The sequence below is a fragment of the Nicotiana tabacum genome, chromosome 11 (genome assembly GCF_000715075.1).
Source record: "Nicotiana tabacum cultivar K326 chromosome 11, ASM71507v2, whole genome shotgun sequence".
In the NCBI taxonomy this organism is placed as follows: domain Eukaryota; kingdom Viridiplantae; phylum Streptophyta; class Magnoliopsida; order Solanales; family Solanaceae; genus Nicotiana; species Nicotiana tabacum.
The window spans coordinates 21,906,583-21,921,782 of NC_134090.1; the positions used below are offsets into that span (position 1 = coordinate 21,906,583).

The 15,200-nt window shown below is 41.6% G+C and overlaps 1 protein-coding gene across 2 annotated transcripts; it reads right to left on the reverse strand.

Annotated features, from left to right (window-relative positions):
• Positions 1-688: 688 nt before the first annotated feature.
• LOC107761018 (large ribosomal subunit protein uL3m-like) lies at positions 689-3,949 on the reverse strand. Of its 2 annotated transcripts, none has more exons than XM_016579171.2 (6): positions 3,823-3,949; positions 3,074-3,394; positions 2,546-2,755; positions 2,155-2,259; positions 1,712-1,825; positions 689-1,249 (listed from the first exon to the last, which is right to left on the reverse strand). In XM_016579171.2, exons 2-6 carry the CDS (start codon positions 3,353-3,355, stop codon positions 1,076-1,078), a joined length of 885 nt encoding a protein of 294 aa, XP_016434657.1. In that variant the 5' UTR covers positions 3,356-3,394; positions 3,823-3,949; the 3' UTR covers positions 689-1,075. The 2 variants fall into 2 exon arrangements, with proteins under 2 accessions (XP_016434657.1, XP_016434656.1); XM_016579170.2 differs by having other exon boundaries at positions 3,786-3,936.
• Between the last annotated feature and the right edge of the window lie 11,251 nt (positions 3,950-15,200).

Consider the following 15,200-nt stretch of genomic DNA (forward strand, 5'->3'; position numbering starts at 1 on the left):
AATTCCAATTTGAAACTACTCCCACCCAATTTGAACGGGTAGTTACTTTTTTATATATATTTTTTTTATTATTTTATTATAGTTAATTATTAATATAGATATAGGTAAGAAATCTATATTTATTAATTAAATTAAAGTAACCAATTAATATATATATATATATATATATACATATATATGGTAGTTTTTTTTAATTATTTTCATTTTTAGATATATTTAAATTAAAAAGAATAACCAATAACTAATTTAATAACTAATTATGCCATGTGTCATTCTATTGTTCTGCCATTTGGCTTCATGAGGTGCTTTTGTCTTCTGCTTTTAATTATAGAATTATAGATAGATTTGCATAACTGTTGAGATATTTAGGTTAGTGTTTTTGTGTTTATTCTACAGTTATATGTAATTAAAATGGTGAAATCTAAATAGATTTTTAAGTTTTAAATATTAAAATTTTGTACATAGTGCAAATAAGGAAGGATTTGGCAAATAAAACTTAGTAGGTTTTAACTACCTAAAAATTAGAAAAATAATTAAATGACTATATTATCTAGTGTGAGCTCTATTTTTAAAGGGTAAGCACTTCGTGCTTTTAATATAGATGTACAGAAGATATAGATAGAGCACATACGTGATAGCTACCGGACTCCTTTTAAAAAAACAATTGCCAATCAACAAACTCAATTGTGCTATGAACAAAGTTCATAGTATATTGATCTCTCATATGCTTCTATTCCAAATAAAGACAAGAAATTACCTTAATACCAGCTTACAACTAACTACAAGAATGACAACATCGCCTTTAACAAGTTGAGATTCTTTGAAACTCTGGTTCCAAATTCTATAATGACTGTCCTAAGAGAAGGGAGCAGACCACCATGGGTAGGTCTTGCTGCTGCTGTTTGTAGTATAACTCGAAATTACTAGTTGAATCCCGTCAGCCAAAGAAAATGCCAAAACACTACCACAAATAACTTCCTTCTAAATAAGCCCCTGCCCACGCAAAACCACTTACAATAAAAAGGTAAAAGAACGGATAGAGGATTGCTGTAGTCCACAGCCAGGTTGGCTACAACTAATCAGCAGCCATAAACGGGTCTGTACCACCAAGATCCGCCACTAGTGGTTCCAAATCAGCTTGGTCTTCATCTTCTGGGGCAAAGTAAGTGGGAAATGGAAGCATTGAAATATCTGGCTTCTTGTACACAGAATCTTTAATGAACACAAAGTTACCTTCAGCTCCTGGAACCTGAAAAGAAAGTTACAGTAAGTCACTGGCTCTGAGTTATCTACCCATATAACTGGGCAAGGACTGGCATCATAATGAAGAATTCCACCCTCTTTACAAGATCAAAGAAGTTATACCACAGTCCCATGCAAGAGATTCGAAATGACGCCTTTCTTCAAACTTAAATTCAGTCACCTCCAAGAAAGAAAAGTGAACCGCCCTAGTTCTCATACATTTGCAGACTGCTCAGTTTTTTATAGGTAAATAATATTCATTAGCAAGCACACACAACTGTGGTTGGGGGGGGGGGGTGATAATGTTGATTTCCCATCTCTCAGTCAAGATGAGTTAGAATGCATAGAATTTCATCTGAAAGATTGCACAAGAAAGAGAATTATATTTAAATAATGCATACGGGAGGATAACTCTCATATCCACTTGTTTCAAGTTTAAAGAAAACGAGAAAGAGTTTCAAAATCTTGCCTGGCCTTTGACCCACATCAAGTTTCTGGCAGGATCAATCTTGTAGACCCAAACATTTTTAACAGTTCGTTGCACTCCACCCATGCGCCCAGGCATCTTTCTCCCTTTAAATACCTTTAAAGAAATAAATACAAATGTAAGCAGAAGCTTGTAACATTAACTAGATTCCACGACAGCATTATCCAAAATGCAATTGTTCATTTACTTCAAATAAACCAGTTAGCCAAATTAGCTAATCAAGGGTATCAAATGCAATTTGGGCAATGTAAGTTCTCTGCTCCAGATGAGAGGTTAAAGCTCCCAACGAATTTAAAGTGTCACAGGCTTTTGAGCATTCTTTAGACCAAATGAGGCGTGTAGCAAGTGCCAACTTATTTAATTGTAAAAATAAAACTCAAGCACCGTAAATTACTAAATAAAATTGAAGAAAAGGTAATACCTACCTTTCCTGGAGCATCCCTTTGACCTGTAGAACCAATACTTCTGTGGGATAATGAAGCACCATGTGATGCAGGCATACCTTTAAACCCCCATCTTTTCATCCCACCCTGCACATGAAATTTCCCATCTTTAGTACAGTTCATACAACGAGATACACCTTCCAATAGCGAGACAACAATGACAGTTCAAATTGCATAATAAGAGGTGGAACAGAAAGTAGAAAGGTGGAATTTTGTTCCACAAACAAAAAAATCTTTCTACCATTAGCTAATGCTTAGAGAGTTCACATCAAAAACATTAATATCCTATAGTGAAGTGAGGAAGTCCATAACAGGAAAAGAGCAATAAAAAACAACTAATCAAACAATAAACACAATTAAGATTACTCCACACCTGAAAGCCTTTCCCTCTTGTAATTCCAGTAACATCCACATACTGGCCCGGAACGAAATGGCGGACGCTGATGCTCGTTCCACTAGGAAGAAGTGCATCTTCTGTAACAGGAAATTCCTTCAACTTTCTCTTCATGGGCACACCTTGTGCTCTAAAATGACCTACTTCAGGTTTTGTCAAATGCTTCTCCTTTTTGTGAGCACATCCAATCTAACTACCAGCAAACTAAAGATCAATTAAACTACACCACAGCGTAAGGAGTAATTCATACAGTCTTCAATGTCATTTATTCAACAAGTTTCTTTTATTTATTACTTTCTAGTCGATTAGTAAAGAACTTATTCAACCAATATTAATTGTAAAAGCCACCAGAATATCTATTTCAGGCTTGAAACCCCATTCACAAAGTTGTCACAACGATTAAAATGACAGCTTACACTGACAAAATATTTCTTATTCTAGTTTTCTTTTTTCTTTGTTTTTTGGGACAAAAATTCAGTCTTTAAGAAGTTAGCATAATTAATTCACCTGTAGGGCGGAGATGCCTTCTTTCTCCGGTGTTTTAACCTGGGAAACAATGTTATCATCTAACCAAAGGATGGTGATGGGGAGGCGTTCACCCCATTTGTCCCAGAGTGCTGTCATTCCACATTTTACAGCTATTGCTCCTGTCCGTTTCGAGTTTGGAGTCATGATCCCAGGTTTTCCTTCTATAATCCGATTTCTTAGTTCCTCCACTTGGCTACTGAAAGTTCTGTACTGAGTTTCTGAGAAGAGGCAGCGGACATGAGAAATGAGGCTTCTCGCCATTGAATTGAGGAGATTTCTTTATCCTTTTTCTCCCTACGCCTACGAAATAGGAAAGGAGAAGGTACAAAACAATGTTATAGTAATAACAATTCCACAGCATTTTTCTTTAAGACATAAAGAGAAAAAAGGTTTAGTAATGCAATTTGAATCCAACAGTTCCAGAGCTATAGATACATGGAAGTTACAACTAACTACAAGAAGACCTATAGGTAAGCATCTGTCAAAACCAACAAAAATATAAAAAAAAAATTCAAAACACACATGATTAAACAACAAAATCAAACATTGCAGAAATAAAACCATCGAATAGGCGAAAGGAAAAGAAGAATCTCGACAAATAAATATATATGCTAACCACTCAAGAGCAAAAACCGGGAAAAGATGCTAAAAGCCTAAAGTAATTAAATAAATAATACGGGAAAAAACTCACGAGCAACAGGTCACAGGAATAGAGGAATAAATTAAACCTCACGGCAGAAGGAGGTGGGAGGAGAGTGAGATTAGGGCTTGACGGAGTTCAAGTTTAGAGCTTGAAAGGGAAGAAAGTGACTCCAATTCAGGCAGCAAAAGCAGTAGCAATGGTGCCCCCGAAATGAACTTCTTTTAATGGGCCGCTTTCAGTCGGGCCCATTATGGTGTTTCTTCTTAGAAATGCTAGCCACTCTAAAAGGCTGTTATTTATGAATTAGCCAATACATTTAATTTTTCAGGATAAAAATATCCTAAATTATCCTGAATTTAAGATTTTTAGTTTAAAATTTCAGGATAAAATAAGTACCTATCTATCTCTAAATAGAATCCTTCACAATGGCTATTTGTTAAGACGATAGAAACACGCCTAAGCATATTAGAATGGAAATTTTATCTCTTGTAGCAAATGTATACACCATGTTTATTATAAACCAAAATTATTTTAAAATATTATTTGCTATAGCTACATTTTATATTTTATAGCAAAATAGATATTTATGGTATACCCTGCCATTGAGGTGTGAAGTACGCTATTTGTGTGTTTTCTCTCTCTTTCTTTCAGTAACACACTATTCTCTCTCAAAATCTCAGTAAAAATTTTCTTCAATCTCTCTATCTTCCTTCTCTCTTTTTGACCAAAATACCTCCTTCTAATTTGGTCGAATCCTTCCTTTTCTTCAAAATCAGATTCCTCCATGGCAAGGAGGGGCTCGTTGCTCTGAGGCTAGGGCCACTACGCGGGGAGCAAAAATGATGTTGGGATAAAGAGGGGAAAGACGAACCTTTTCTTCAAAATCATATTCCTCCATAGCAAGGAGGGGCTCGTCGCTCTGGGGCTGGGGCCACTGCACCGGGAGCAAAAATGATGTCGGAATAATCTGAGTAAAGTACGGGTACTATAACATGAACAACAGATATTATAATATTTTCTACACCGAAGAAGATTTGAGGGCCGGAATTTTTGTTCGCCTTCATTTTTAGTTTTAATACAATGTATACAGTATTTTACTTGGCCGGAAAATACCATCGCCGGCGAACCTTCTTCTCTTCTTTGCTATTTAGTTACATATAGTGATACAAATACGTTGTATTTTATACAAATTCACTCAAACACATTGTATTTTTGTATAAATATTTTTTTTGCCTGTATTTATATATTTCGAAGGTCTCTATTTTTTTAATACAGCTTAATACACCTGAATTTATGCATATTGTACATATAGTATGCATGATACATGATATAAACATTGAAATAGAACAAAATATAAACAGTAAAGTGCAGGGTATAATGTGAGTACAACCAACTCAGTAAGTAACAGAAACAAATAAGGAACTGAGAAACAGTGACGAGCTATACAAATACAGTTCATTTCAGTAATTCCAGTAAAGAATAGTCATGCTTTCAAATCCGGCAGTTTAAGCCAAATCAGTTTTTGTACAATTTCAAGTTCAAGCAAACCGAATATAAAATCTTCCAGAAATTTCACAATAATGACATATACCAACTAAGTGCAATAACAAATGAAAGCAAGTACCGCATCTCAAGGCAACAGTCACTCAACTCATCTCAACGGCTCAATCACTCGGCTTTCGGCCCTCAATACTCATACTCAATAGGTACTTGCACTCACTGGGGTGTGCAAACTCCGTAGGGGCTCCTACAGCCAAGCGCTATATCTGCACGGACAAGTCACGTGCTATAATATCATATCAAGATCCGCATGGACAACTCACGTGCTACAATATCATATCAGGATCCGCACGGACACTCACATGCTATAATATCTATACCTCACCCTCAGGCCCTCGGCCTCACTCAGTCATCAACCTCCCTAGTCTCTCGGGCTCTCAGCAATCATATAAATCAGCCCAAACAGAGATAATAACATGTGTCAACAAGGAAGAAGAAGAGATGGAGGTATGGTACGAAGAAAAATCATGACTGAGTACAAGACAACAAATAACAGCTAATTGAACAAGTACACGACGTCAACGGGTCCCATCAGTGATATTATACGGCCTAAGCATAGATTCTAACATGAATTGCAGTCAAATTTCCATAAAACAGAGGGATCATGTAGTTAACAGTAAGCTATTGAACTTTACAGTCTCACGGGACGGACCAAGTCACAATCCCTTCGGTGCATGCCCACACACCCGTCACCTAGCACCGTGTCACCTACAAAATAATCACACAACACAAAATCCAGGGTTTCATACCCTCAGGACCATATTTAAAACTGTTACTTACCTCAATCCGAGCAAAACGCTACTCCAAAATGCCTTTGCCTCGCGAGTCGGCCTCCAAATGTCCCGAATCTAGCCACAAGCAGTACAATACAATTAATATAGGCTAAAGGGATCAATCCTACAAAAAACTACTAAATTAGAGCCAAAAATCCGAAATTGGCTTAACCCGGACCCTGGGCCAACATCTCGAAATCCGATAAAAGTTACAAAATCCGAAAGCCCATTCACTCACGAGTCTAACCATACTAAATTTATCAAAATCTGACACCATTCGGTCCTCCAGATCCCTAAAATTCACTCTCCAATTCTCAAGCCTTAAACTCCCAAATTTCACCTCAAAAACTCACCAACTAGGTGTAAAATCAACGGGGAAACACCATTATCAAAGATAAATAGACACAAGGAGCTTACCTCAGTAATCACTTTAAAATGCCTCTCAAAATCCTCCAAAATTCGAGCTCAAGGTGATGAAAATGGTGAAAATCTTGAAGTCCCGTATTTATATGTTCTGCCCAGGCTTTTCGCACTTGCGGAGCTGCTTCTGCGGTCGAAACTACATTTTTGCGAAAGTCACTTAAACCACTGGGCTCGCACATGCGCTCCATGTCTCGCACATGCGGACGCGCATCTGCGGTCCTTCACCCGCTTCTGCGGAAACAACCAAGTCTTCACCTATTGCATCAGTAGAGCCATTCTCGCATTTGCGGGCTCACAGATGTGCTCCCTTTCTCGCACATGCGCCTCCTGTCCAGCTTGGCCTTGCCCGCATCTGCGCCATCCTGTCGCACCTACGGCTAGACCCCTCGCAGGTGCGATTACACCAGCAATATGCCATCTTCAGTAATTCTTCAAACAGCCAACTTGATCGGTTAATCATCCGAAACTCACCCGAGGTCCTCGGGACCTCAACCAAACATACCAACAAGTCTTATAACCCAATACGGACTTAGTCGAACTCTCAAATCACCCCAATCAACATAAAAAACACGGGTTCCACTCGGATTCAAGCCTAATGAACTTCCAAATTCTATAAACGACGCCGAAACCTATCAAACCATGTCTGATTGACCTCAAATTTTGCACACAAATCATAAATGACACCACGAACCTACTCCAATTCCCAAAAATTAAATCCGACCCCGATATCAAAATTTCCACTGCGGTCAAATTTGCCAAAATTCAAGCCTAATTCTACTACGGACCCCCAAATCATATTCCAGATGCGCTCCTAAGTACAAAATCATCTAACGGATCTAACGGAACCATCAAAATTCAAATCTGAGCTCTTTTACACATAAGTCGACATTCGGTCAACTTTTCCAACTTAAACTTCCAATTAAGAGACTAAGTGTCTCAATTCACTCCGAAATCACTCCGGACCCAAAAGTCATAATAGAGCTATAGAACACAAAATAAGAGAAAAATATTGGAACGGGGCTATAACTCTCGAAACGATCGGCCGGGTTGTTGCATCCTCCCCCTCTTAAGCAAAATGTTCATCCTCACATGGGTCTAGAAACATACCTGAGGTCTCAAACACGTGTGGATATCTGCTCCGCATATCCCGCTAGGTCTCCCAGGTGGCCTCCTCCACGGGCTGACCTCCCCACTGCACTTTCACTGAAGTTGTATCCTTTGACCTCAACTTTCAAACCTACAGCCCCAAAATGTCCACCGGCTCCACATCATAAGTCAAATCACCATCCAACTGAATCGTGCTGAAATCTAAAATATGAGACGGATCGCCGGTATACTTTCGGAGCATAGAAACATGAAATATTGGATGAACACTTGACAAGCTAGGTGGCAAGGCAAGCTTGTAAGCCACCTCCCCAATTCTCTGAAGCACCTCAAAAGGCCCAATGAACCGAGGGCTCAACTTGCCCCTCTTCCCAAACCTCATAACACCCTTCATGGGTGATACCTTGAACCTTCTCCCCGACCATGTAAGACACATCACGGACTTTCCTATCAGCATAGCTCTTCTGCCTCGACTGCGCTGTGCGAAGCCGCTCCTGAATCAATTTTACCTTATCTAATGCATCCTGAACCAAGTTTGTACCAAAAGCGTAGCCTCACCCGGCTCAAACCATCCCACCGAAGATCTACACTGTCTCCCATATAAAGCCTCGTATGGAGCCATCTGAATGCTCGACTGATAACTATTGTTGTAAGGAAACTCCATGAGCGATAGAAATTGGTCCCATGAACCCTCAAAATCAATGACATAAGCGCGTAGCATGTCCTCTAATATCTGGATAGTGCGCTCGGACTGTCCTTTCGTCTGAGGGTGAAACGTTGTGCTCAACTCAACCTGAGTTCCCAACTCTCGCTGCACGACTCTCCAAAACTACAATGTAAACTGCGTGCCTCTATCCAAAATGATGGAAATAGGCACACCGTGAAGGCGAACAATCTCTCTGATGTAAATCTCAGCCAACCGCTCTGAAGAATAAGTAGTAACAACTAGAATGAAGTGCGCAGATTTGGTCAGCCAATCTATAATCACCCAAATAGCATCGAACTTCCTCGAAGTCCGCGGGAGCCCAACTACAAAATCCTTGGTGATCCCCTCCCACTTCCATTCTGGAATCTCTATCTTCTGGAGCAATCCACCTGGTCTCTGATGCTCATACTTTACCTGTTGACAGTTGAGACACCGAGCTACAAACCCAACTATATCCTTCTTCATTCTCCTCCACCAATAGTGTTGTCTCAAATCCCGGTACATCTTCGCGCCACCTGGATGAACGGAATACCACGAGCTGTGGGCCTCCTCAAGAATCAACTCTTGTAGACTATCTACATTAGGCACACATATCCGGCCCTGCATCCGTAATACCCCATCATCACCAATAGTCACATATCAGGCATTAGCGTGTCTGTCCTTGAGGACAAGCAAATGAGGATCATCATATTGGCGCTCTCTGATGCGATCAAACAAGGAAGACCGAGAAATTACACAAGCTAGAACCCGACTGGGCTTCGAAATATCCAATCTCACGAGCCGGTTGGCCAAGGCCTGAACATTAACTACAAGGGGTCTCTCACCAGCACGACGGAATGCAAGGCTACCCATACTCACTGCCTTTCTACTCAAGGCATCAACCACCATATTGGCCTTTCCCAGATGGTACAAAATGGTAATATTATAGTCCTTTAGCAACTCCAACCATCTCCGCCACCTCAAATTGAGATCCTTCTACTTGAACAAGTGTTGGAGGCTACGATGATCAGTAAATACCTCACAAGACACACCATAGAGGTAGTGCCTCCAAATCTTTAATGCGTGAACAATGACAACCAACTCCAATCATGAACGGGGTAGTTCTTCTCATGGGGCTTCAACTGACGTGAATCATAAACAATCACTCTACCCTCTAGCATCAAAACACACCCAATACCGATCCGAGAAGCATCACAATATATTGTATAATAACTAGAAGTTGATGGTAAAACTAGAACTGGAGTTGTGGTCAAGGCAGTCTTGAGTTTCTGAAAGCTCTCCTCACACTCGCCCGACCACCTGAAAGGAACACCTTTTTGGGTCAATTTAATTAAGGGCGATGCAATAGACGAGAAACCGTGCACGAACTGATGGTAATAACCAGCCAAACCAAGAAAGCTCCGAATCTCTATAGCTGAGGACAGTCTGGGCCAACTCTGAACCGCCTCTATCTTCTTCGGATCTACTTGAATACCCTCACTGGACACCACGTGCCCTAAGAACGCTATTAAACTGAGCCAAAACTCACAATTGGAGAAGTTAGCATAAATCTTCTTATCCCTCAACTGCTGCAATACAACCCTCAAATGTTGGGTGTGCTCCTCCTAACTACGAGGGTACACTAGGATATCATCAATGAACACAATAACGAACGAGTCGAGATAAGGTCGAAACACATTTTTCATCAAATGCACGAACGCTGTTGAGGCATTGGTAAACCCAAAAGACATCATGAGGAAATCATAATGACTATAATAGGTCCTGAAAGCTATCTTAAGAACGTCCGAGTCCTGAATCTTCAACTGGTGATACCAAACCTCAGGTCGATCTTGGAGAACACCCTCGCTCCCTGAAGCTGGTCAAATAGATCATCAATACGAGACAAAGGATAATTGTTCTTGATTGTGACTTTGTTCAATTGCCTGTAATCAATGCACATTCTCATAGTACCATCCTTCTTCTTCACAAATAAAACTGGTGCACCCCAAGGTGATACGATAGGCCGAATAAACCCCTTATCAAAGAGTTCTTGAAGTTGCTCCTTCAATTCTTTCAACTTCGCCGGTGCCATACGATACAGTGGAATAGAAATGTGCTGAGTGCCCGACACCAAATCAATACCAAAGTCAATATCCCTTTCCGGTGGCATGCCTGGCAGGTCTGCATGAAACACATCCGAAAAATCTCGCACCATCGGAACAGAATCAATAGTAGGGGTCTCTATACCGACATCCCTCACAAAGGCCAAATAAGAAAGACAACCTTTCCCAACCATTCGCTGGGCCTTCAAGTATGAAATCACTCTACTAAGAGCATAGTCTAAAGAACCTCGCCACTCAATCCGTGGCAAACCCGGCATCGCCAACGTCATAGTCTTAGCATGACAGTCCATAATTGCATGACATGGAGACAGCCAATCCATACCCAATATCACATCGAAATCAACCATACTAAGCAGCAACCGATAAACTCTAGTCTCTAATCCCCCAATAGTCGCTACACATGATCGGTATACGCAATCTACAATAATAGTATCGGCCACCGACATAGATGCACGAATAGATAAAATTAAAAACTCATGGGGCATGTCTAGATAATTTGCAAAATATGTCAACACATATGAATAGGTGGAACCGGGGTCAAATAATACAGAAGCATCTCGATGAAATACTGAGATAATACATGTGATGACTATGTCTGAAGCAATGACATCTGGCAGTGAGTGCATCGAAATGGGCCTGACTGCCACATGATCGGCCTCCCCCTCTAGAGCGACCTCTAGCTGACTGGGCCCTACCCTAAACTAGCTGAGCGGGTGGTGTAGCTGCTGGTGCTGGTGCCATTGGCCGAGAACTCTACTGTGGAGTCCCGCTCAACAACCTAGGGCAATCTCTATTTATACGACCAAAGTCTTCGCACTCGAAATAACCCTTCCTCTAACAGAACCGCTGCTCCTAATAACCCGAGGAACTACCTGTAAAAACCTGAGCGGACGAGGCATGGTGAGAACTCTGCGCTGGTAATGCACTGAATGAAGACTAGCCTGGGTGAGCATTGTAAGAACTGTGGCTAGCTGATGTGCCACGATAAGCTGGACGAGCTGTCTAAGCATGCCTATAGGGACGACCCCTGCCGTGGTGGAACTAACCTCCAGAAGAAACACCACCAAAACTACCTGATCCATGAGGCCTCTTGGCCTCCCTCTCAACCCGCTCCTAGCGGTGTACAGACTCTATCTCCTGAGCAATGTCAACAACCTTCTCAAAAGTAGCACCAGACACCCTCTCTCTAGTCATAAGCATCCGCAGCTGAAATGTGAGGCCATCAACGAACCTCCTGATCCTCTCTCTATCAGTGGGAACTAGCCAAACCGCATGACGAGCCAACTCAGAAAACCTTTCTCGTACTGCATCACAGTTATATCATCCTGACGTAACTACTCGTGTAGCTCCTCTCTACAAGATAACAACACATACTTCTCCAGGAAGAGAATAGAGAACTCCTACCATGTAAGTGGCGCTGCACCAACCGACCTACGCCTCTCATAAGCCTCTTACCAAGTGAAGGCAGCTCTAGTGAACTGAAAAGTAGTGAACGAGACCCCAATAGTCTCAAGAATACTAGTTGTACGGAGGATCCTATGACATTTGTCCAAGAAACCCTGGGCATTCTCTCCCTCCGCACCGCTGAAAGATGGAGGTTGGAGCCTCCCAAACCTCTCCAATCTACGTTGCTCATGATCAGGCATGATAGGAACCGCATAGTCCTGAGCAGCTGCAACCGGTTGGGATGGTAGTAACCCCGGTTTCTGGAGTCCCTACATCACCTGCTCGGGTGTGCGGGTCTGAGCACCTCCCCCGGCCTGAGAAATGGCTGCTACTGCCGGAACAGAGACCGTCTGAGCAAGGCTGGTGCACACGGTCAAAATCTGAGCTAAGGCCTCTTGAAGGCCTAGAATAACAATGGGCACAGCTGGTGCCTGAGCCGGTCCCCCTAGCGCATCCACAACTGAGACCTGATCCCGAACTGGGAAAACTGGTGGATCTGTAGGTGCTGTCCTAGTTGTTGTGCGAGCTGCACCATTGCCCCTACCACGGCCTCTACCGCGACCTCGACGTTTCTCGGCCCCGACTGGTGGTGCTGGTGGTTGTCCGTCCTGCCTAGTAGCACGTGTCCTCACCATATGTGAGAGAATAGAATAATAGAGGTTTAGTTACCAGAATCAATAGAATCATATAATAAGAATTCAAGAATGTGAAGTTTTCTAAGGGTTCTGCATCCTCTCGAAGATAAGCATAGACGTCTTCATGCCGATCCGCAAGACTCTACCAAACCTGCTCATGACTCGTGAGATCTATGTAACCTAGGCTCTAATACCAACTTGTCACGACCTAAAACTCTAACCTGTCGTGATGGCGTCTATCGATGGTACTAGGCAAGCCAATTTTCAAAATACTTCGATATTTCATAAAAGATAAACCAAAAGCTTTTTCGTAACAGAGTTTTCAGAAAAACAAGAGTTAAACTCAAAATACAATGCAGAAAGATAGCCCCAAACATCAGGGTGTCACCAAGTCATGAGCATCTAGACAACCAGTCTAAGAAAAACAATGTCTACGAGAGTCTGTGTCTAAATGTCAATACATGAAAAAAAGATAGCAAAGAAGGAGAACAAGGACTACGAACGCCGACAGCTACCTCGTAAATCTCCGGTACTCGACCACGTACGAGCTCAATGTCCTTCATGACCGGACACACTTGGATCTGCACATAAAGTACAGGGTGTAGCATGAGTAAAACCAACTCAGTAAGTAATAGAAACAAATAATAAACTAAGAAGCAGTGATGAGCTATACAAATGTAGTTCATTTCAGTAATTCCAGTAAAGAATAGACATGCTTTCAAATCCGGCAGTTTAAGCCAAATCAGTTTTTATACAATTTCAAGTTCAAGTAAACCAGATATAAATCTTCCAGAAATTTCACAACAATGACAGAATCCAACTAAGTGCAACAACAAATGAAAAGAAGTACCACCTCTCAAGGCAACAAATACTCAACTCATCTCAACAGCTCAATCACTCGGCTCTCAGCCCTCAGTACTCACACTCAATAGGTACCTACACTCATTGGGGTGTGCAGACTTTGGAGGAGCTCCTATAGCCCAAGCGCTATATCTGTACGTGACAACTTACGTGCTGCACAGACAACTCATGTACTATAATATCATATCAAGATCCGCACGGACAACTCACGTGCTACAGTATCATATCAAGATCTGCACGGACAACTCATGTGCTACAATATAAATACCTCACCCTCAGGCCCTCAGCCTCACTCAGTCATCAACCTCCCTAGTCTCCCGGGCTCTCAAAAATCATATAAATCAGCCCAAATAGAGATAATAACATGTATCAACAAGGAACAAGAAGAGATGGAGGTATGGTACACAAGAAAAATCATAACTGAGTACAAGACATCAAATAACAACTAATTCAACAAGTACACGACCTCAACGGGTCCCATCAGTGATATCATATGGCCTAAGCATAGCTTCTAACATGAATTGCACTCAAATTTTCATAAAACAGAGGGAACATGTAGTTAACAGTAAGCTATTCGACTTTGCAGTCTCACGGGACAGACCAAGTCACAATCCCTTCGGTGTACGCCCACACGCCCGTCACCTAGCATTGCGTCACCTCAAAAATAATCACACGGCACAAAATCCAGGGTTTCATACCTTCAGGACCATATTTAAAACCGTCACTTACCTCAATGCGAGCAAAACGCTACTCCAAATTGCCTTTTCCTTGCGAGTTGGCGTCCGAATATCCTGAACTAGCCACAAGCAGTACAATACAATTAATATAGGCTAAAGGGATCAATCCCACAAGAAAACTACTAAATTAGAGCCAAAAACCCAAAATTAGCTTAACCCGCCCCCGGTACAACATCTCGAAATCTGACAAAAGTCATAAATCCGAAAGTCCATTCACTCACGAGTCTAACCATACTAAATTTATCAAAATTTGACACCATTTGGTCCTATAAATCACCAAAATTTACTCTCCAATTCTCAAGCCCTAAACTCCCAAATTTCACCTTAAAAACTCACCAACTAGGTATAAAATCAGTGGAAAAACACCATTATCGAAGATAAATAGACACAATGATCTTACCTCAGTAATCACTTCAAAATCCTCCAAAATCCGAGCTCAAGGTGATGAAAATGGTGAAAATCTCGAAGTCTCGTATTTATATGTTCTGCCCAGGCTTTTCGCACCTGTGGCCATATATCCGCACTTGCAGAGCCGCTTCTGCGGTCAAAACTCTGCTTTTGCAGAAGTCACTTAAACCACTAGGCTCGCACCTGCGGACGCGCATTTGCGGTCCTTCACCCGCTTTTGCGAAAACAACCAAGTCTTCACCTATCACATTTGCGGAGCCATTCTGGCACATGCACCTCCTGCCCAGCCTGGCCTTGCCCGCATCTGCGCCCATCCTTCCTCACACCTCACCTACGGCTAGACCCCTTGCAGGTGCGATTACACCAGCAACAGGCCATCTTCAGCAATTCTTCAAACATCCAACTTGATCCGTTAATCATCCGAATCTCACCTGAGATCCTTGGGACCTCAACCAAACATACCAACAAGTCTTATAACCCAATACAGACTTAGTCGAACCCTCAAATCACTCCAATCAACATAAAAAACACGGATTCCACCCGAATTCAAACCTAATGAACTTCTAAACTTCCAACTTCCACAAACGATGCCGAAACTTATCAAATCACGTTCGATTGGCCTCAAATTTTACACACAAGTCATAAATGACACCACGAACCTACTCCAATTCCCGAAAATAAAATCCGACCCCGATATCAAAATTTGCA